At 42.2% G+C, this 23,537-nt stretch overlaps 1 protein-coding gene across 2 annotated transcripts in view; it reads left to right on the top strand.

Moving 5' to 3' along the window:
- NSUN7 (NOP2/Sun RNA methyltransferase family member 7) overlaps positions 1 to 23,537 on the top strand; it is a 1,712,923-nt gene that overhangs the window by 939,576 nt on the left and 749,810 nt on the right. For both annotated transcript variants that reach the window (XM_069631762.1, XM_069631763.1), the window contains exon 6: positions 21,576 to 21,759. In XM_069631762.1, coding sequence (XP_069487863.1) covers positions 21,576 to 21,759 — 184 coding nt within the window. The remainder of the gene's footprint in view (positions 1 to 21,575; positions 21,760 to 23,537) is intronic.

Genomic DNA, 23,537 nt, shown 5'->3' with positions numbered 1-23,537 from the left:
AAGGAAGACATCAGAGGTTCATTAAATAATAGTATTTTAAATGTGCCAGAGCTCAAATTTGTGGTATTCTGTCACGTGGAGGGATGGAACTGGACAAACATGATCAACCACACCTACGCAAGGAGACAGAGCGTGTCTCCACTCCCTCATTTTCTCTCAGAGCAAAGAACATTTTAAAGGCCAAGTTCAAAGACTTAATTGATGTGCAGACCACTGAGGTGATGATAGATGATATGCTAATTGGTAGGAAGCTATGGTTATGAGCAGCACTTGGAAGTCCAGCCTGCGTGCTGCTAAAGTAGCTGGAAAAGTACTGACGGATGTAAGAGTGCCAACCAATTATAGGGGACCACGTAATTAAGGGCCCTATAGTTTGTGTAACCAATGGGACGTTGTGTATTTAGTGACGTTCATAGTGACCTGTTTGAGCGGAGGGCTTAGTTGCCCCACCTAACGTTAAATACCCTATCACTTTCTAGTATGGAAAGTATACCTAGATGTTCCCTCTAAGCATTTCACATTTGCCACTAAGTTTTTGAAGTTTGCCACATAGGATGACGTGAGCAAACACGTAGGTTGACATCAGCAACGAGTTTTTGGTATAAAAGTAATGTTTTTTATGAACTTCGTTGAGATCATGCTGTGAGACGTCCTTTGATGTCCGTTGTACTCCCTGTTTTAGCTAATTGACATTAAAGCAGTCAACTTTGCCAACTTCCTGAGTCGTTTTGATTATTAATTATTGATGTTTGAGTATCTTCTGCATCCCCACTCATCCCAAATTATTGCTACCTTGTCTTAAATGGCTGGGTCGACTGTCCCAGTTCATGTGGTAGCAGAGAGATGATGGTTAAAGAACTGTCGACCTAGGGTCGGGTCAGGGTCACGAGTTGCATGGGCGTGGCAGCGCTGGCACGGTCCGCCACCTGCGCATTTTCACTCCACGTGGCAGGCCATGAACGAAGCGCCATATGATACGGCGGTGCCCCCTCGAGTCTCGACCGATCGTTGTGACGGTCATGGTGTGAGTCTATCATGGAATGCTGTAGTGCACTGTGCAGCCTGGCTGAGCCCCCTGCCCTGAGCCTGTTAACTTTTTGGTCCACCACCCGGACCGTCCATCAGACGTGGTTGCCTGCACACCCCGGCTGGAGGCCGGCAGCAGCCTTTTGCTCTGCAATGGGCCAGGCCAGTGAGTACCTGTCTCTTAGGCCACTCATCCTGGACGTGGCGGTCCCTGTTCTGCTGTGAGAGCAGCACTGGGGCTGGGCCCTGCCTGTACTGGAGACTGTGCTGAGAACAGTCCGTCTGGCGTCACGCAGGTGAGGACTCAACACTAATTGTATACTGCCTTGCCTTGATAGGATCGACCCTGCTTCCTTCGCACACTCCCTCCTCCTCTTCAAATCCCCCTAGTAGGAACTGGTACCTGCGTTAACATGTGCGTTAACATGTGTGTTCTGCTGTACTGCGCGTGCAACACTAGGAGACTGACACTGTGCAGATTGCATGCTCATGTGTGCCCTGTGTCTCCTTCACACTCCCCTGCAAACACCTTTAAAACATAGTTCGGGTTGCACGCCCATTTGTACCCTTAATCTAAATGCACTGACTATAACAGTGGAAAATAGCACGGAGTGCAAACAGAGGTGCATGCTTGCAATATATTATGCATTAACTTAGCTCACTTTAACACACCTGCTGTAGACGCCCCACCTGTGTGCAGTGCAAACTCTTCCGGTCAATGTACTAATGCAAGCAGGACCGACTCCACCATTCAACCTTCCAAGGCCAGTCAATAACATGGCTGCCATTTCCTTCCTTGGGGCAACACTTGTTCTTGACAGAGCCAGGACCTCGAATAATGTAGCCAGTCCTCCCCGCTACCCAATTGGGGATTTGGAATATAGCATTTCAACGCATCCAGGGAAGCTGGAGGCAAGAAATTCACGGAATGCCCCACGTGGAAATAAATACGGGATGTTTACTGAGACCCTGGAATGCAGGCAATCCCAGTGTCCCTGCAGGTCGCGGAGTCTTACTGATGAGAAGTGGAAGGTCTTGAGGAGTTTAAGGAACCTAAGGTGCTCCGACTCAAGACAGAGAGAGGTAGGGAGACTGTTCCAGAGGGAGGCACCTGCAGAGGATAGAGATCTATCCCCAAATCTCTGTTTGTGAAAGTGGCTCCCCGCAGAGAGTTGGAGGAGTACGAGTGGAGGACTCTAGAGGGAGAGTATTTAGGAAGAGAGCGTTGTAGATAGTGCTGGGTCCAGCCCCAGAAATCCTTGTGGATTATGCAGAGGCTCTTGAACGTGATCCTTGCCTCCAAGGGGAGCCAATGGAGGGATTTCAGTGCCAGAGAGATGCGGTCCCTGGGCTTGAGGCCCAGGGTAAGCCTCGCGGTTCTGGATTAGTTGTAGAGGACAGAGAATAGAGGTAGTAATGGAGACAACCAACAGATTCAGTGTGGAGGGTAAGTTGATTGATAGCAAAACAAAATAAAGCCAGACTGTGTTTACTTTATCAGCCAGCATCAGTCATCAATATAAGCAAAGCCTGCTGTGTGCATCCCTGTGTACAATAAGTGTCACACTGACATGAACGCTCCATGCACTGTGAAAGAGTCACTTTGAATAATAACCCTGCTCAAGCAATTAGCTTTCGGTTACTGATTCTGGCCATTTCTCAACCTGCCTTCACCCGCTGCGAGCATGTGTGCAGCTGACACACAACCGCATCCGAGAGCCTTCATAAGGCAGCCAACCTGCCTGGATACAGTGTACCAGCAACATGCTATTGCTCTTGCAATTTAATGTGAAGAAAGTGCATTGAAATCCATACACAGCAGAAGACATGAGCAATGTGCTAGGTGAAGGTAATGTAATGGGTTGCAACAATCAGTAACACAATGGTGACGGTTGGTTGAGAACGGTTAGGACCCGGAAAGATCATGGTGGGGGGTGCCAATCTTACTGTTTGCCTAGGATGGCAAAATTCCTTGCACCGGCCTTGTGAAAGAGAGGTGATCTCTAAAGTCCTGAGGGACAAGGAGAGAAGGGATAAGGAAAGAAGTGTCAGACCGTGTACATCCTTAGATATAGGAGGGGAAATAAAGAGATGGAAAGGAGAGAAAGATAAGGCTGATGAGGTAGCACTCGTACAGAACGAATGGATGGGCGGTCAGATTTTGCTCAAACTTGATGGAAAGAGCATTGAGGAAGTAAGGCAAAAAGAAGATCGAGACGAAGGAGATCAAAAGATAGAGAAAGAGACGAACGATTGAAAGAAGATGGGGCGAAAAGGAAGGATAGACAAAGACGGGAAAAGTTGTATCAAGATGAACAACTGAAAAAGCAAGAAAGGGCAGAGGTGCGAAGAAAGTATGATAACAGGCAGAAGGCAATCAAAGAAAGAGAAATACTAGAAAGAAAGAGGGAGGAAGAGGAAGAACAGAAATTGTGAGATAAAAAAATACAAAGATGTAGAGATGATGAAATACAAATGGCAAATGAGAGAAGAGATGTGAAAAGAAAGGAAGAAGAAAAGGGTAAGAGAAGAAGCAAGGAAATGAAGAGAGCTTGATGATGAAATAGAATGTAAAAGAAGGCAGAGAGCATGAGACATTGTGTGCGGGCATAGAGTGCGCCCACTATTCTCTTAATTGCAATGCATTATTCAATGCCACCACAACAAATTGCACCAGTTGCAAACGTTTTATTAAAGAAATGTGTCCGTTAGTGTGACACGTGTTTCGGGCTTTGGCCTTCTTCAAACCCGGAAAATCGCCAATTATTGAACACTATAAAGTATCTTGGAGTTTGCGTAGTGTATTCTAGTGCTGTGATATATAACTGGGTATAATCCCAGTGCCTAAATAAACAGAGATATGGTCTCCATGCAGCTGCGTATCATAGTAGGGGTTTGCTTAAATTTAAAACCTGGGCTCTTCAGAAAGAAATAACAAACAAGACGACCTTCTCACAAATGTGTCTATTTCTCTCTCTCGGTGCGGGTTGTTAAGACTTCGGCTTCTGTAGCAACAATTGTCTTCCATACAGTTCACAAGGGGTTATTTCACCTGCTGTCCTCTGGCACTGCGGTCTTAATGGTGATGCAAGCCTTTTTACTCTCTGTGTGCTAGTTGCAGGTTTCTGTTGTCCCAAAATCATGACTAATGCAGTCTGTAAAACCTGCAAGAATATCTGGGTTTCTTCAAGTATGACATAGGTGGCCAAACAGGAAAGAGGTAAAAGGGTCAGTACCTACTTGCCTTTCTTCTTCAGTAGGTCCCCTTCACCTCCTCTCGCAGTTAAAGCTGGACTTTCTGACCTCGACTGGAACCTCTTCTTCCTTCCTCCTAGACCTGCCTAAGCCCTGACCTGGCTCTCCAAAAACGTTGTCGTCGCCCTGACTGGTTTCTCCAGTATTCCATGTTGAGGATTAGTTCCTTAATAAAGGCTCAATCTCCTTACCCAGTGGCCCTCTCTTTCTTCCTCCCCCTAACCATCCTGGGATATCTCTTCTCCCACATCCAGTCTCATTTTTCTTAGTAGTAACTTCTTTTTTTACTTCTGTGGCCATCTCCTCCTCCTTATCTGCCAGTGTCTCCTCATCAGCACTTTGGGCTGGTCCGATGGCCTTCTCTCCTGGCTACCACCACAGACTGTTCTCATCACCACCACTTCCTTTCTACTGCTATGGGCTGGAAGAGTTAATACATGTTTTACCACCTCCTCCCTATTCCCTTAGGCTATTCCCATCACTAGCTTCTCCTCTGTATCAGGTTGAGTTATTGTCATCACCACAACCTCCTGAACACCACCTGGAAATGTCCTTGTCACCGCCACCTCAGCTTTACTGCCTTGGGCTGTTTTCATTGCCACTGTCTCCTTTTTGCCACCTTGGTTTGTTTTCATTGCCACCACCTCCACTCTACCAACGTTGGCTGCTTTAATTGCCACCAACTCCTTTCCACCACCTTGGACTCTTCTTGACGCCACAACCACCTCAAATATTCTCATCGCCACTACCCAGCTTTATCCCCTTGCGCTATTGTTGTTGCCTCCTCCTCTTCTCTGCAACCTTGCACTCTTCTGGCTCTCACCCCCTCCTCACCAAGTAGGCTCTCCTCCCATTCCTCCACTTGCACCTCCCTAACCATCTCCTCCGTAACATTCACAACTTCTGCCACTCCTGTCACTACCAACGCTGCTTTCCCTTCTGGTCTCCCCACATCCTTCCCTTCTCACCCAGCAACCACCTTCCCTTCTGTGGGTGTCACCTCCTTCTCTCTCTCCTGATGCCACCTGTCTCACCCCTTACCACTTTCTTGGTTACTCTCATATCTCCAACCTTCACCAGACTCGAGCCACCTGCTCTTTCAACCCACATTGCCAGACTAGGCTGCTTGGTTTATATAAGGAGATACCCTTACCATCTGGTTAATACTATTGGTGAGGGTCTGCCCCTGGCAATCCCAGTTGTTGGTGGGCATGGATTGGCTGTTTCTCTCAGTCTCACCTGGCTCCAGTTGAGGCTGAGGTGGGTAGCCTAACCCTGGCGGCTATCTGTGTATATGGTGGGTCAGGGAGATCCTTGAACAAAATTGGATGCTTCTGTTGTGCAGGAAAGTTCTATGATTGGGTGGAGGAGGAGGAGGGGGATTTCAGTTGATTCTCAGTCTCTTTCATTTTCATTTGTTTAGTGAGTTTGTGGGGTTTGCAGAGTTTGCAAGTAGGTCCCGAACCTCACAGAATTGTGGGTATGCCCTTTCCCAGGGCCGTAAGAATGCTGCCAACCAGGAGGGGGAAAGGGATTTCAGTTGATTCTCAGTCCCTTTCATTTGCATTTGTTAAGTGAGTGTGTGGGGTTCGCAGAGTTTTGAAGCAGGTCCTGAACCTCACAGAAATGTGGGTATGCCCTTTCCCAGGGCTGTGGGAATGCTGCCAACCACCCCCTTGGGATGTTTAAGGGTTTGGGAGGGGGAGCGTCTAGTGACTTTACAGTAACTTGTTCCTACCAAGTAACGTGGACCAAGGGAGAGTGACCCCGGAATCTGTTATGCTCACCTGGTTCCCACAGGGGCATCGATCGGACCCGGACAGCTGCGGTCTCCACCAACGTGATGCGTAGTGAAGAGATGACAGTCTGGACTGGCCCGCCTAACCTTGTCTGCTGGACTCGTAGAAGTATTCTCCTGCAAGTGGAGAAAGGGATTTAGCCACCCGTAGACTTTAGTGATGCCCCCCCCCCCAACTGTTCTCGTTCTCCCCACTAATCACCTCCGATATCCTCTCTTGGTAACCTCACCTTATGTTTTTAAATGATGAGCTGTCCATCCTGCATGGCATGCAGGGGCGCGTAGATACCAGTTACTTCACTGGTTTGAAGGTACTGGAGGAGTTCCCGAGGCATATTGACTCCAGTGTCTGTAGTGTTCAAAGAGTTCAATATGTCCGATGTTCACTCTTGTTCCATTCCCTCGTTAGGTTGCAGCTGGGTCCAAAAGAATATTGCCTGGAGGCAGCTAATGGCGTTCAGGTAAGAGTCTGTATTACCAAACACTGTCTGGTAAAAGTTGCATGAGTTTAACTTGCTGTTTTCTCTCCCTTTATAGGTGCGGCATAGAAAGATGCAGCAAATTAAAGGATAATACCTCCGGTGGTAAAGCAGGTAAGCCTATGGTGGCAAAGAGATTGTCTTTGTGGGTTTTCTCGGCTCACCCTGTTATTCCTTTTGTTTTCCCCCCAGGTGCTGGGTTTCGAAGAAGGAAATGATTAAGGCAGCGCCGAGTTGAAAGATGCGGTGGACTGGTGGGTATAACGCAGCGCTGCTGCTGGCGAAGCGACGCGTGCTGAAATAATGTCCTTTCCAGGCTCGGAGATGTGCTGGGTCCGGAATCAGGTAAAGAATCAAATAATGTCTGTGATCTAACCTCTTCTCCTTTCTTTTCCTTTTGTCTAGGAGCTCCGGATTCGAGGCGGGCGTGGCAGAAGACTGGATGCTGACTTGCAGACACGGTGAGAGTTACGCTGCTGGATGCAGAATAACACGAAGCATGAGCTGCTGTTCGGGCGTGGTTTAAATAGCCTGCAAAGTAGTCCCAGGTAAAAAGATCCCCAGAACCACACCCGAGTAAAAAATAGTCCCTGTAATAAAATAGTCCCATTTAGGCCTCACGTTGGCATGGACTCATTTGCAGCATGGTCTGCATAAGGTAAGTGTAAAGTCTATGAGCCTGGCGCCTATGGCGCCAGGACTGATTTCTATGATGAGCCTGGCGCCTAAGGCACCAGGACTGAATTCAAACAGCCCCCAGCCGGGGCTGTTTGGGTTTTAATGAGTATCTGGATGCCTGCTCCCGGGGCTGATGGACTCGATCCGGATGCCCAGGGGTAGGCATCATGACAGAATCCTTCCAATTCTTATCCCCCCAGGCCCATCATTGTCTGGCTCAGGGTGGTAGCTCTCTGAGGCACTCTGTCAGCAGTCCACATTACCAGACAGGGGACCTCATAGGTGTCAATCTGAATATTGATATAGTTATTTCCAGTGCCTGGAGCAGAGGACACCCCTTTATTTAGTACATCAAATTCCAATTTTTTGTTAATAATCTATCTGACAGATTGTATACAAGATTCAATTCCTCCCTATCCTCTGTTCTCTTCTCATCACCAATCTTGTTCTGACCCTTGGAGTTTCTTCTATAATTTCTGGATCTGTTTCTTCGTGCTCTTTTTCCTCGTGTAGTCTCGAGTCTGTTGTAGTGTTTTTTGGGGGTACCTGAAATCTGACAGATTAAGTTACTGCTCTTTTGTTTCCTCATCTGTGTCTCTGAATTTGCTTATTCCTGATAGGTTGTGTGTTAGTGTCCCTGCTGTTAGATCCGAACTGGTGGTTGTGGGGGTTTGAGCACCCTGGTCACTATTAGCTTCTGTACTTGCTGGTGAAGATTCCAGAGTATTATCTCTTAAGCCTGAGCCTCTGATATCGTCATATTTGGGCTGGAAGGTATAAACAAGATCATCTCTATAATCTCTGTCATCCATAAAGGTTTTTTGTGATTTCCGGAGTTTAACCTCATCTTGATGTTTTTTTAAAATGTCTTGCATATTGGCATAGTTCTTTTTCTTAGTAGCTTCTGGTGCGTTAATTTCTGCTATTTCTGTTTTAAGTGTTTCAATCTGAAATTCTATTCCATTATGTTCCCGCTCTGCATGAGTTGCAAAAGGTCTACAATAACTTTCTAACAGGAGGGACACTAATTACATAATGACTAATCAAGGTAAATGTTTGAGCATTGGGTGCTTTTTGCACAAGAACAAGTCAATAACTGCAAGATATCCATGTTTGTAATGAAAAAACTTTTTGAACCAAATAGTGAGCATAAATGTATACTGTATGACATATGACCAAGTATGGGGTGTGGGATATTTTGACCCATTCCAATGTGCCCCACTGCATCCATTTACTGCAATGGTGAAGGAAACAGCCCAGAATGGATGCGCTGACTCCTGTGCGCGCCAAAATCTTGAAACTGCGTTTGGGTCACAACCATAAAAAGGATGCACACTCTGCCACACACAGTCGGGGGGGGGGGGTCAAAAAAAGAGTTCTCACTGCAGGAGCATGCCAGCGGGCTCTGCCACATTCAACATGGAGCAAAGTGAATGAATTGTGCTGAACGCCCGAAAATGCTCTTTAAAATGTCAGCTTTTCAACCATACAAAGTGCTGTTTTGGCACTAGATCCATTCATTTCTACTGAAATCATTGAGATTAAAAGGGCCCTGCAATGCCCAGGATCATCCAGTGTGGCTCAGTGGAACCGGGCCTCACTGGAATGAAAGCTCCTGGCAACAGTATCTTTATAAACGCAACCCAGGAACCCTTGTTTTCATTTTCCACGGGAAAAATGCAGCTAAACTTTGCAAGAATTATCAGAATCAACTGTGCAGAGAGAAACTCTAAATAAAGCCCTTATACATGTATCCATGCTGCAAACCATTCCAGCACTCAAGGGAAGAATTAATGCTGAATAAAATGTGTATTTGCTGCAGATGAAAATCGGATTTAAAGAGATTAGTTTAATGTGCTTTTTCATGAATTAAGTGCAAAATTGCCTGTTTTTAAAGTATGTTCTTGTGTAAAGGCTTCAATTCTTTAAGAATGTCAAATGATTGCTAATGTTGAAAATCCACCTACAAACTGTGTTAATTTTATGTTTAAATTAAAGATTTAGGTGAAACGTAAAGCTAAGCCTAGTTTGAGTTAATTAACTATATAAAAAAAACAACCCTGCTCTGAGCCTGAGAAAGGTTGACACCTCGACTGCTGGCAGGAAAGGCTAATGGCTTCTGGGAGGCCTTGCATACTCATAACAAAGAGACTTCATTAGACATTCGTCTGGGCCCCAGGCGAAGACAATGGCAGGCTTGGACACTCACCCTTCCAGGGGAGGGGCAGGAAGCTCCACTCTCCAGGGGAGGCCCCTTATTCAACTTCAAAGGATTTGCCATTTGTTCACACTAGGAAGAAAAAAAAATTGACATGTAACTTTTGGGTTTAAAATGCTTATTTTGCCACTGAACCTCAAGATACTTAACTTAGCAGCAAGAATAAGAAAAAGAGTGAAACGTACATACTTCTAAATCTGAATTTCTGCTACTCATTTGAAAACTTGGTAGAATTTCTTACTGCGTAAGGAACTGAAGTTATGAAGAATGACCAATTGCGCAGAAACTATTAATGTTGCAAATATAATATTATGTACCCATATTCTAGGGCCTATATGTACAGAATTGAGAAATGTTAGGCCAAACCTTTTATGGTGAAAATTGCCAAAATTCAACAGAACGTCTAAACCAGGTCCCACTGACTTGGGAGTTGGATTAGAATGTGACCCACGAAATATGTAATTTATGTATCCGATTTTCTTAGAGGGCATAACTACATAAATATGTACTTGTGGGAAAGTTAGATTTTGGTTCCAATAACTATGGGAGGTTTCCAGGTCATCTCATAAAACGAGAGCCCTTTCTGTCATCCAACCAGCAAAGAGCGAGGCGGGAACTGTGCTCTTGCCCAATCATCGCCTTGTCGGTGTGGGTAGTAAGTCTGCCCCTACCATAAACTTGAGTGATATCATTTGGCATGATAAATAAGGGCACCTCACAGCACACAGACAGACTGATTCCTGACTCCATCCTGATTTCCGCGTGGGGCCCTTTTCCTGAATTCTCCATCTTTGTTCCTGATTCCAGATTTCTTTGCAAAGCCAAGGCCTCTGCATTGCTGAACTCCTTTTCAGCTAGGCCAAATTTCTGAAGCAATCCCAAAACTTAAGGGAAGCAATTTGATCCAGTTTGGCTTGCTACCATTAATGCTTGCCTGCTCCAAACTCGCCATCCCACTGACCTCCGGTCTCCAGTCCAGTGCAGTCCATTCTGAGGTGCCAGTCCAGGTGATCAGAACCGCCCAGCTGAGCTAATTCCACCAGATGTGCCTTGCTGTCCTTTAGACCCGATCCGTGGATGACCAGAGTCCTTGACGGTCCCAAATCTTAAATTAAAGTGGACTGTAAGTATTAATAGGAATCATAGTAAACCATAGCATATCTTGCCTGTCCTATCCCAATATCTCAACCATCCTATCTTTAACTTAAGAACCTGTAATATTGTCAGAACTTTTCTTGCAACCCTGTCTGTGATTCTTAGTGTTAGCGCCGATTTTATCTTCATTTGGTGTTACTAGACCATAAGCCATTAGTGATTTTGATTAAATAAAGTAATTCCCATAAAGAAAATGGGGTATCTGCCACATGAAGGGTTACAAACAGCCGTGTAACTGTGGAGATTCACGGGGGGCATTCTCTTTTTCTTAGCCATTAAATCTAGTTTAAGTAAAATCAACCTGTCATTTTAAAACCAATTTCCTGTTTTTCTCTGTTCTATTTTTCTGAAAACACCTCTCATTCAACATTGCATACTTTCCTCAATTTAATAGCTAGAGACTTTATTTCAACTCTGACTTAAACATAATACCTTTAGCTACATCCAAACACAAGAACCGCATCCGAAAACAGTGTACTTCACCTGTTTTTCTTAAAGATCATTTAGTGAATTTTAGGCGAAAATTCGCATTTCTGCAAAGTTTACACGTGTGATTTCCGATTTCAATTATTTCCAAACTTCCATAAAGATTCAAAGGGCCTTTTTACGAGTTTGGAGGTAGCCATGGTGCTATTAGCTCCATGTCTGCCTCAAAATCGTGTCCGGGCTCTGTGAATGAGGAACTACCGGGTCATTCCAACCTTGGAGGACCCGGTAATTCCTCATTCACAAAACCAATCCCCATTCCCATTGAGCCCACATAGGGCTCAATGGGAATGGGGATGGAGCTAATAACGTTATTAAAGTTATTAGCTCCTTGGTCCCCTTGCGGGACCCGCTAAGGACGTCTGGTCTGACCAGATGTTCTGTGCAGGTCCCGCAAGGGAACCTCGTAATAGGGAGGAATGGGTTTACCGGCACCATTACCGGTGCCGGTAAACCCATTCCTCCAAACACGTAATGAGGCCCAAAGTGTTTACTGTTGCTCATACTAAAGCTTATGATTGTTAGCATCTTTTCTGTGTTGCTCCCATAGAGATTTATATTGATTTAAGGACTTTTGCACACTTTTTATTGTTTCACACAGCCATTTTCGAATGTCATTTTAAAAGTCTAAGGGCCTCATTACACGGATGGCGGAGAACCATGGCGCTGTTAGCACCATGGTTCATGCCGGTAAAATACCAGCACCGCCTTGGCGGAAAGGGGAATTACCGCCCCATTCCAAGGTTGGCGGGGCGGTAATTCCCCCTTCCACCATTGCCCTTCCCCATTCCCATTTTTGCCCCATAGGGCAAAAAGCAGGCGTTAAATCCCCCAACCCACAAAGGGACCTCGTAGTAAGGCGGTAAGGATTTACCGTTACCGGTATTTTACCGGTACCGGTAAATCCTTACCGCCATCCGTGTAATGAGGCCCTAAGATTTCCAAACCGTTTTTCTCTCTTGTTTGGGGAGGGAAGGTTGTAATCAAATCCTGTACACTGTTCTTTATTCCCGAATACCTGCTGCTCCCTTACAGCTGTGTAGAATTGCTTATTTGTGAGTTGAGAATTTGCAGGGGAAATCCTAACTCAAGCGCTATCTTTCAAACAAGCCAAAACTGTTCTTTTCTCTGTGTTTTATACTTTGTGTTGCTAAAAGGGAATGCAACTGTATTGCATACCTTTCTATTTGTATTGTCACCACATTGATGATTGCTGCCCCATATATTAAAACATAAGTTTGATTTGAATTTTAAATAAATAAATCAATATTACCTTTACCAACCAGCCTGATTCCTGGTCCATTGTGACCTGGGGGTATTTTGAGAAGGGTTGTGATATGAGTGGTCTATCAATAAGAATATTGAACCTATAGACATAATAAAATAAGTATTTCATTTGTGCACTGCATACTAGGCTGAGACCAGGGTGTATTGCCTGATTGAAATCCTTAACAGGGGTACAGTATACAAAATAATGGGTTCTGTTCCTTAGGCACACGGACCTAGTATGAATTAAATTAGTTTCAATAACTTACAAACTGTGAGTTTTATGCATATTGATTTACACTGAAGAACTACTATGTATGGCTACTGAAATGCATTGTCTGTACAATAAATTGTTGATGTGAATGCATTTGGTAATCCTATAAGACCCGGAATACAGTACAGTAAAATGCGTTGTATCCCTATGTGTAAGCCAAGTTTAGTGTCTGGGTCAGTATTAAGCTTCACTTACATTAATTGTTTGAGGTTGATTTACAATGTTCAACACAGTTGAATCAGTTGCATCACTTTGTTTGGTTATCATGGTCCTTATAGGACTTAATTTAAAAAGCATTAGAATATTAACCAACAAACTAATAAGGTATTACCAAGGTATTACCATGGATCCCTTTGTCTATAAGATTGCATTATGTGTAGTTCATTATACAGAGTCCATTATATGGAGTTCAATTTATTATACTGTTTTTTTAGAATGTTAGATCTTATATAGACAAATCCTATCGTAACTATGTTTACATAATGGGTTACAACGCGTGAGATCATATGGGAAGCTATATATATATTCAGCATGATGGTTCAACATGGGAAACGCCAAACAAACAAGCTGAATGCAGCGTGGATGCATTTCATCCCATTATTTAGTTATGTTGTTACTTACACACTAACTTTAGGAATTCTCTCCTAAGTGTACCTTGTCATATATACCTTTCAGTCAAACAGAGCATTTTATAACAGACTTGCCACCTTAATCCTTTACTTTCAGATATATAGATAATTGGTAGGAACTTTCCAATTAAATTCAATCTTAACCTAAGGCTGCTGCACTGTCAATTGCCATCAGTGGTAAATTTAATTTCTATTCCCCACACTTTCCTCATATTATTACTTGCTTAATATAGGATAACAAGATATGCGAAAAGAATAGTCCATAACGCAAACCATATTCTCTCTCTCTCTCTTAGATCCTGATTTTTGTACTGGGACACTGTCCTGAAGAAAGTGGCTAGACCTAGGCCAATCCTGCTGAAACTGGTCAACCATATTTTAGAGGTTCAGGTTGGAATCCTGAACCCCCAAGACCCCAAGTGGCAGCTTGGGTAAAAGAAGTCATTGTTGTTTTAAACAGCAGATTAGCACTGCTTTATAAGTTGTTGATATACATATAGATTGTGATTTTAAAGTTTCACTCTAGAAGGAAGCAATAAATAACCACAAACTTCTGTAAGAGTGTATTAGAAATAGGAAACTAGTGAGTAAGGCAAGTGACAGACTCTTCTCTATCCCTGAACTAGATGGGCATAACATCAGCGCCAACTAGGACTAGTGAATGGAAACTAGGGACAGTTAGACTTTCCAATAGGGAAATGAAGTGAGATACAGGCCACTAAAAAGAAAGAAGTAATGACTAAAACCTCTAATATCCTCTCCCTGTGTTGTGTTAAAGATTTGTGAGCATCAGGTAGAGGTTGTTGCTCCTAGGCGCTTGTCCAAGACAGAGTGTGTTTTGATACTCACCACGGGAAACGACAAACAAACAAGCTGACTGCAGCGTGGATGCATTTCATCCCATTATTTAGTTCAATTGTTACTTTGGCTAAAATAATTATTTAATCAGATTGTGACAACAGTGAGAAATGGGAACAGCTGCAGATCCTGGCACCAATTAGGCTAACCCCTGCCTAAGACTTAAACAAATTTACAAAACATGTGTCAAGTTCAAATGAGCTTGTTCCAGATTGATAAGTACAGTGCTATTGCCACATTATACAAGAAAAAAGTAAATTATGTATGTGGTGACCTATTTGATAAAACTAATTCCTGGTTACTACATTTTGCCAACAAGTGTTTTAACCATCTTGCTCTTTTTCAAGGCAAAATTCTGAAGGTAACCGAATCACATCATAATCAATCAAACATATATACCAGATAATAACCATTCAAAAATATCAAAATACAGCACACGTGATAATGGTCAATTTACATCCAAATAAGGGGAGACAAAAGTAGGGGATACAAAAGAGGGGAAACAGAGAAAGACAACAAGAAACAATAGAGTTAGATCAATGTCCAAAAACACATGTTGGAAATAATCCACTTTAGGTTGCCAATCGATAGCATGATTGCATGGCAGAAAACATTTGTCTGTACAGTATCACAGTCTATTAAGATGATTATTAACAGTCTAGTTCATGAATCAATGGTTTAACAATTACCCTCTATTGTCAAATCACGAGATATTCAGGAAACCATTAAAATTATTGTAAGAAAGAACTCTAGTTTCCTTGATATGGGATTATTCTAGGAGTTCTAAGCAACTCCTGGAACATTAGCATGTCAGTTCCAAGGAATAATAATGAGCTAGTCCTAGCTTCTTGATAAACCCATCGAACCCGAAAGCAGGATGCCCGATTGAAGTAAAAGAATTACAGGCTACTAGGTTTAGGGAACTGGATAGCTACTTACCCTAAATCTGTGTTAGTAGTCCACTCTGCATTGCTTATGCCAAATAAGCTGTAGATAATTGAGTCCAACGACTTTAGAAATTAATAAATAGTTTGTGTCAAAAGGGGACCCCGATTTCATATGGTTTCCAAATAAAACTATGTACCGAAACCCACAATACTACTCACCCTATATTATGGTGGAAAATCCTCAAAAGTAAAGTTATGTAGAAAAAGCCCATCCATTTCTGAATTCATTGATTCCTAGGTCATAGGTGAGGACTTCCCAATTGAAATAATTGCCTCAATAGATTCCCTACAAAAATAGGGTTAAATTAGTATTGTCTCTCTTTGTCAAGAGTTGCGCATATAATGTTGCTGAAATTCCGTCCCATCTAAAAAATAAATTCGCAATACCTAATCACATTGGCTCTTGCCACAATTCCTAGAGATTCATTAGTCCATGTCGGGTACCTCCTCAATGAAGGTCACAGCCTCCGTCTGATGTCTGCGTGCAATCTCTCGCGGGCGCCTTTTTTTAATGTGTTTATATAAGGCAGGTGACGTCACAACGTCACAGCCACTGCACTCCTGAACTCCCCCGCAGTCGGCAAGATATTGGTAGTCAGCTTGCTGCCAGTTTAGAAGTAAATGCCATAACGTTTCATCGGTATGCCGTTCTAGCAATTAGGACTTACCCAAAATAATTAGCATCTTGTGGACTTAATAAACTCAGTCTGTGGTCAACTGTAGTATGACACTGTAGTATGCACATGTTAAACTGATCCTGCTTTCAGGTCCCACAGCCAATCAAGTTACATCAATGTATTGACATTGATATACTGATATAAAGTCCATGGCTGATACCCGATCTATCACTAATTGTTAAATGCTGTTGGTCATGCATTAAAATAAAGGGAAATCAGTACTCCTACAGAGATTTAATTGCATACAGATATATTGCTAAGAAAAGACCATTGTAGTTAGAGGTTGGAAACAATTCACATTCCATTATCTGTAAAGTTTCCTGCTGTTTGCTTTGATTATTTTGCTATACTCATTTTATTTGTATTTAAATGGTTACCACAACCTAAGAACAAATGTACAAGTACCAATGCAGTAATATGAATAGCTTGATATCCACAATTACATTGAATATCGAGCACAGCAGTAAATTAAAAACCAAGTATTTAACTTTCCTAACTGTGGAATTGGTCCACCAACATTAGATCGTTGGCAGACGAGGACTAAACTAAGCCAAATATTCCTACCTATACATCAATCCTATTGGATCAAACTACTGATCATCAAACACACATATTGGCATTCGCATAGCCTCTGTTCATCCTTGGTCATGCATTATATACTTAGAGAAGAATCAATGTCACTTCAATGATCACCTCATTTAAGGAAGTTGTCAAAATTAACATTGAAGCGGTCCTATGTGGAGATCATCCACATTCTTTGGATGGGTAGCAGCGATGGACTGGTATAAAAATTAAAATTAATCATGACAGTGCATCAACCTTTTTGCCAAGCTGTTTCAAATACTAACACACAGTCTTTACATATTCCATATTAGATATACATTCTCAGTATAGTATACTGATCAATATCAGACTAATAGTACCAAACAATTGCCTGTATAGAAATATAAAAAAGATCATGATTATAGGAAAACATTAATTTCATGCTCCTTATTGAGACCATGTGTTATACATCGTAATCTTCAAATCATCTTAGATTCCAATTTGCTTAGACACTGCTGCATATCTCCACCTTTTTTGCTGCAAGATGCTTTTTGTATGCCAATGAATTGAATATCCGTCTTGTTGTCCATCTGATGCTTGTCTTGACAGTGATTCGCCAAAGACAGTTTAGGATCCTGACTACTGAGACAAGACAGGTGCTCTCTGATCCTTACCCGCAATTCTTGTATAGTGTTGCCACTATACTCCTTTTTGCATATACAGATGATCACATACACTATATACTTTGATCTGCAATTATTTGTCTTATTTCCATTTTTATCCCTCTATGGGATACAAACATTGTGGTATTACGGTGCCCATATCTACAGACACTGCATGTCCCACATTTGTGAAATCCTTTAGATGCAGATCTTAGCCAATCGCTGCCACTCCCCTTCTCAATAACTGGTTTTAAAAAAGACGGACATAATTTGTTTTTAATTGTGGGTGCACGAGTGTACACAAACCTGGACTTGTCTTCAATATAGTTGCTCAAATCGGTATCTAGTAATAGTAAATGCCAATTGTTTAGTATCATTCCATACAACAAATTGCTGTCTTGTGAGTACTTTGTGATGAACTCACCCTTGTTTCTTGAGAAACTGAGGATCTGTACTCTTTCCCTGTGATTTTATCATGTCCTCTCTCTGGACAGAGTATGCATTGATTGAGCACAGTTTGGCAATTCAAACCTTAGACTTTACTTATTGATAGGGTGACCAGATTTCTAAAAAAAGAAACCCGGACGGGCCTTCGAAATAGAAGTAGGACTAAGGTAAATGCACATACAACTTTAGTCCTACTTCTATGTCGTTGGCCTGTTGCGGGGGGTGGGGGTTTGTGCTAACATGCACACTCCTCTCATTGGAGGAGAGCGCCGGGGAGGGGAAGGGGGAGGCAATGGGGGCTTGAAAAGCATTTCAAGCCCCCAATCGCGCAAAAAGATTTGCGTCGGGACCCGATTTCAAGATTTCGAAATCGGGTCCCGGCAGAAAAATGGACCATATCTGAAACCCCGGACAGGTTTTATAAAAGAAAAAAACTCCCGGGACCAATGGACGTCGGGTGATTTCCCCGGACTGTCCCGGGAAAACCCGGACGACTGGTCACCCTACTTATCGAGACTTTTGAGCTTCAGATAGAGAACATGTGGACATGATCACATTTTTAAAAAAATGTACATTGCAACACAACTATTTTTTATTTAATGACTGCTACAATGCACAAAACAAGGGTGTACCATGGGAGCGAAATACACACCATCACTGGCCTACTTATTCATGGGATCTTTTAAACATAATTGCATTTAGAATGATCATGAATTCCACAATGAAATCAAGCTCTGGAAGAGATACATTGACAACGTATTTCTAGTATGGAATGGTACCCTAGACAGTTTTAATAGATTTACTGATTACTTGAACGATAATACTTTTGGCATTGAGTTTACAGGAGCCATTGATGCGACTTCTAAAGATTTTCTTGATCTCACGATATATATATGGCAGAAGGACATGTGGAAACCAAGACTTTTAGGAAGCCAACAGAAGTGAATTCCACCTTATTTGCTAGTATTTGTCACAAGAAATTAACCATTGCTAATATTCTGGTGGAAGAATTCTATAGCGCCAAAAGCAATTGTAGTACGAACATGACTTTTGAGCAGGAGTGTGATTTGTTAACTAAGGTTTCAAGAACGAGGGTACTAACAAGGTTGTGTGCGTCAAGCCCGAGACGAGGCATACTCTGTCCGGAGAGAGGACATGATAAAATTACAAGGAAGGAGTACAGATTTTCAAGAAACAAGGGATAAGTTTATCACAAAGTACTCATATGACAGCAATTTGATTTTCGGAATGGTACTAAAAAACTGGCATTTACTATAACTAGATACCGTTTTGAGCAACTATATTGAGGACAAGCCCAGATTTGTGTACACTTGTGCACCTACAATTAATAACAAATGATGTCTGTCTTTTTTAAAACCAGTTATTGAGAAGGAGAGTGGCAGCGATTGGCTAAGATATACACCTAAAGGTTTTCACAAATCTGGGACATGCAGTGTCTGTAGATATGTGCACCGTAATACCACAATGTTTGTATGTCATGGAGGGATAAAACAGAAATAAGAGAATGTATCAATTGCAGATTAAAGTATATACTGTATGCAATCATCTGTATCTGCAAAAAGGTTCATTTAGACAACTTCCTTAAATGGGGAGATCATTGAAGTGACATTGATTCTTCTCTATGTACGTAATGCATGACCAAGGATGAACAGAGACTATATGAATCCCAATATGTGTGTTTGATTATCAGTAGTTTGATCCAATAGGAATAATGTATAGGTAGGAATATTTGGCTTAGTTTCGGCCTCGTCTGCCAACGATCTAATGTTGGTGGACCAATTCCACAGTTAGGAATTCGAACACCAACCTCTAACTACAATGGTCTATTCTTAGCAGTATATCCGTATGCAATTAAATCTCTGTAGGAGTACTGATTTCCCTTTATTCCAATGCATGACCACCAGATTTAACAATTAGTGATAGATAGGGTATCAACCATCGACTTTATATCAGTATATCAATGTCAATACATTTATGTAACTTGATTGACTGTGGTGCCGAAAGCAGGATCAGTTTAATATATCATACCACAATTGACCACAGATTATCTAGTCCACACAATGCTAATTAATTTGGGCAAGTCCTAATTGCTGGAGCGGCATACCGATGAAACTGTATGGCATTTACTTTTAAACTGGCGGCAAGCTGACTACCAATATCTCGCCGACTACAGGGTTCAGGAGTGCAGTGGCTGTCACGTTGAACATCGCACACACGTGACGTCACCTGCCTTATATAAACACATAAGAAAATGGCGCCCACGAGAGATTGCACGCAGACGCCAGACAAAGGCTGGGACCTTCATTGAGGAGGTACCCGACATGGACTAATGAATCTCTAGGAATTGTGGTAAGAGCCTAGGTGATTAGGTATTGCGAATTTCTTTTTTAGATAGGACGGAATTTCAGCAACATTATATGCGCAACTCTTGACAAAGAGAGACAATACTAATTTCACTCTATTTTTGTAGGGAATCTATTCATAGGAATCAATGATTTCAGAAATGGATGTGCTTTTTCTACATAACTTTACTTTTGAGGGTTCTCCGACATAATATAGGGTGAGTAGTATTGTGGGTTCCTGTACACAGTTTTATTTGGAAACCATATGAAATTGGGGTTCCCTTTTGACACATAATATCTATTTATTCATTTCTAAAGTCATTGGACTCCGTTATCTACAGCTTATTTAACCTAAGCTATGCAGAGGGGACTACTAACACAGATTTAGGGTAAGTAGCTATCCAGTTTCCTAAACCTAGTAGCATGTAATTCCTTAACTTCAATCGGGCATCCTGCTTTCGAGTACGATGGCTTTATCAAGAAGCTAGGAGTAGCTCATTATTATTCCTTGGAAATAACATGCTAATGTTGCAAGGGTTGCTTAGAACTTCTAGAATAATCTCATATCAAGGGAACTAGAGTTCTTTCCTACAATGATTTTAATGTTTCCTGAATATCTTGTGATTTCACAATGAAGGGTAATTGTTAAACCATTGATTTATGAACTATACTGTTAATAATCGTCTCAATAGACTGTGATACTGTACAGACACTAGTTTTCTGCCATGCAATTATGCTATCAATTGGTAACCTAAAGTGGATTATTTTCAGGATGTGTTTTCGGACGTTGATCTAACTCTATTGTTTCTTTTTCTTTCCCTCTTCACTCTTTTTCTATCCCCTACTTATGTAGCCCCTTCTTGGATGTAAATTGAACATTATCACACGTTTGTTGTATTCTTATATTTTTGAATGGTTATTTTCTGGTATATATTTTTTATTTATTATGATTTGAATTTTGCCTTGAAAAAGACTGAGCTGGTCGAAATACGTGTTTGCAAACTGTAGTAACCAGGAATTAGTTTAAGAAAATAGGTCAACACATATATAATTTACTGTTTTCTTGTTTGATGTGGCAATAGCACTGTACTTATCAATTTGGAACAAGCACATTTGAACTTGGCACGTGTCTTGTAAACAAGTACTCAGTTACTGTAAAAAATGGCAAGCCCAATTCGGGCACAATCCTACTGTAAAGCGCTGCACTGCTCTTGAGCTAGAGTCATGCTACAAGTAATAAAACAAAATAAAATAAAGTGGCCATACCTGCACAAAGCTTTACCTTCAGTGGCTAAAGGACAAATACATGTATCAAGTGAAAGGGAAATCCCATCTGAAGGGAAGATAAGCTAAAAGGCTTTACATAGAGCCCAGAGATCCTAACTTCAGTCGGAAAAATGACCCAATCTCCAGCTGCCGCTCTGTGCCTCTTGGGATGCAGCAGCAGTGTTTGTGCTCTGTTTTCACTTTTCTATTGTTAATGCAGGGGTTATAGTTCATTTTAAAGAAGCAGCAAAAATGTTCTTTGTATAATTCAATTGTTGATTTAATACTGAAAAGATCTAAAACAAAGCCAGGTAGGCTTTCCTAATCGTATATTTGGCTGTAACTACAAACCAGTGTTTTTTCTCTGTTAAGGTGTTTTGTGATCCCACACTATGGCATAAATGGAGGGGGGACTATATTCCCTGGGTATTAATTGTGTTGTTAAATTCAGTTGTGTCATGTCATTTCTGTGATCTGTAATGTTTCTGATTGGCATTTTGTACTTGAAAGACTTCTTCATATAATTGTATGTTATTATTTGTTGATAGTGTCCATGATATATGTTACGCTTTGAAGATGGAAGGATTCACTAAAGTTAATGCTGTCCAAGATCTGGAGGGCTATGCCTTTTGTGTTGATGAGCACTGCAGAGATGTATTGGCTTTTCCCCCAAATCTCAAGGATGAACTTATTAATATGGAACTTTTTAAAGACTGCAAACTTATATTACAGGTGAGTATTCTAAATTGTAATTCCAGATTTGGCTAAAAAACAAAAACAGATTCTCTCTCTCTCCATTGTGTTCCTCCATGTGATCCAACACGGATACCATTAATGATTAAAGATTCTCCAACTTAACTGGTGGTGGTGTAGGAACTGAGACGATTCGGAGCTCTGTCATGCAAAGAATATTGAAAAAGGTGGTCCATGGAGAATAGAAATGTCATTTCATCTAAAGACATCCAGCATGCATGAGCTCACTTCTCTTTTGGTCTCAACTACTGCCCTTTCACACATATTGTTTTTAAAACATCCCACTTCAGACAAGTCTGCAGACACATGTTTTGTTTGTAAATACAGACATTTGGTTGCATCAGTGTCATTTTATGCATATGTAGAAACACATTTCGATTATGGCTGCGAAATGAATGCAAAATAACAGACGTTGTTTTCAAATCGTCTTTCTCAAATCATCATTTTCAAGATTGATCTAAAGCATGATCAACAGAATTTTGCTTTTTTTAAACGTAGAACACAGCAGGACTTGCGCAGTAATGAAAAATGTGTCATAGAGTAAAACATATATTTTAATTGTGATGCAAAGATGGTGCTTATTTATGTATTCGTTTCCATATGTGACCTTTAACATACCCCCCCGGCGCTGCTGAATTGTTGTCAATGATTAGCATTACATTTCTTATAACTATCAAGGTCCTGTTTACATAGTTGTTGCTCCTGAAATAAGATATTAATCTCAGGATACTTTTCAGGATTGCATTCCTTGAAGACTCTTCATCCCTTGTAAATGTGGCTCATAAATATGGTTTCGAGTGGATTGTGTCCTCCAACGTATACCTCATCTTAGATGTATTCCATCCAGCTTTGCTACTCTTCGGAAATTTTTTCGGCAGAGGGTGCCGTGCGTCGATGTCGTTGAGTCGATGGTCCCTCAAAGGCCTCTGTCGAGGGTGACGTCATCGGGTGTATAAGTAGCACGCGCGGCGCCCGTTGGCCTCAGTTTCGTAATTCTGCAGTATACGTTGCTTCGGACATTCGGCGTGCCTCGACTTCTGTGAAAGAATATATAATAAAAATATGTCCTCGTCATCGACGCCGACCACGACCTCGAGATCGGGATTCAAAAAGTTCAAGTCGTGCGGCTCAAAAATGTCGATCACGGACCCGCACCGAGAGTGTTTGTGGTGCCTCGGAGAAGCCCATGACATGGAGGCCTGTACGAAGTGTCAGGCGATGACGGCGAAGGCCTTGCGAGAAAGGAGAGGAAAGCTACAGGCAGGTCGAAAAACCAATCGTAAAGCCTCTAGTGTCGAGATCCCGTGAGGAGAAATCTCCTCGACGCGAAAGGCATCGGTCTAGGTCCCGTACCGATTCCCATCGCTCGTCGTCTTCGTCAAAAGAATCGAAGAAACTACGCCATAGGTCTCCCTCCACCTCGTCGTCAGACGAGTCTCCGAAAAGGATGAAATGCCCCACGAAACCTTTGTCTTCCGAAGAGTGGGAGGCATTCAGGGTCAAAATGATGGAGGTGTTTGAGAAAGCGAAGCCTCGGTCCGCGCCTTCTTCGGAAGCCAGCCGGGAGCGTCATCGCTCCGACACTCGCGCGCCCTCGAGCCGTGGGTGATCGAAAAAGGAAGGATAGGGAACCTTCCAGGACGCCGAGCGAAAAACACTTGAGTCGACCGTTCGAGGTCACCGACGCTGTCCGATACCCATCACACCTCGAAGGGAAAAGCTTTGAAGACCACCTCGTCGCCCTCGAAGCAGACCCT

The sequence above is a fragment of the Ambystoma mexicanum genome, chromosome 6q, assembly GCF_040938575.1.
Source record: "Ambystoma mexicanum isolate Mex_15411 chromosome 6q, UKY_AmexF1_1, whole genome shotgun sequence".
Classification (NCBI taxonomy): domain Eukaryota; kingdom Metazoa; phylum Chordata; class Amphibia; order Caudata; family Ambystomatidae; genus Ambystoma; species Ambystoma mexicanum.
The sequence above is the reverse complement of the archived record's forward strand: the minus strand, read 5'-3'. Positions and strand labels throughout refer to the sequence as shown.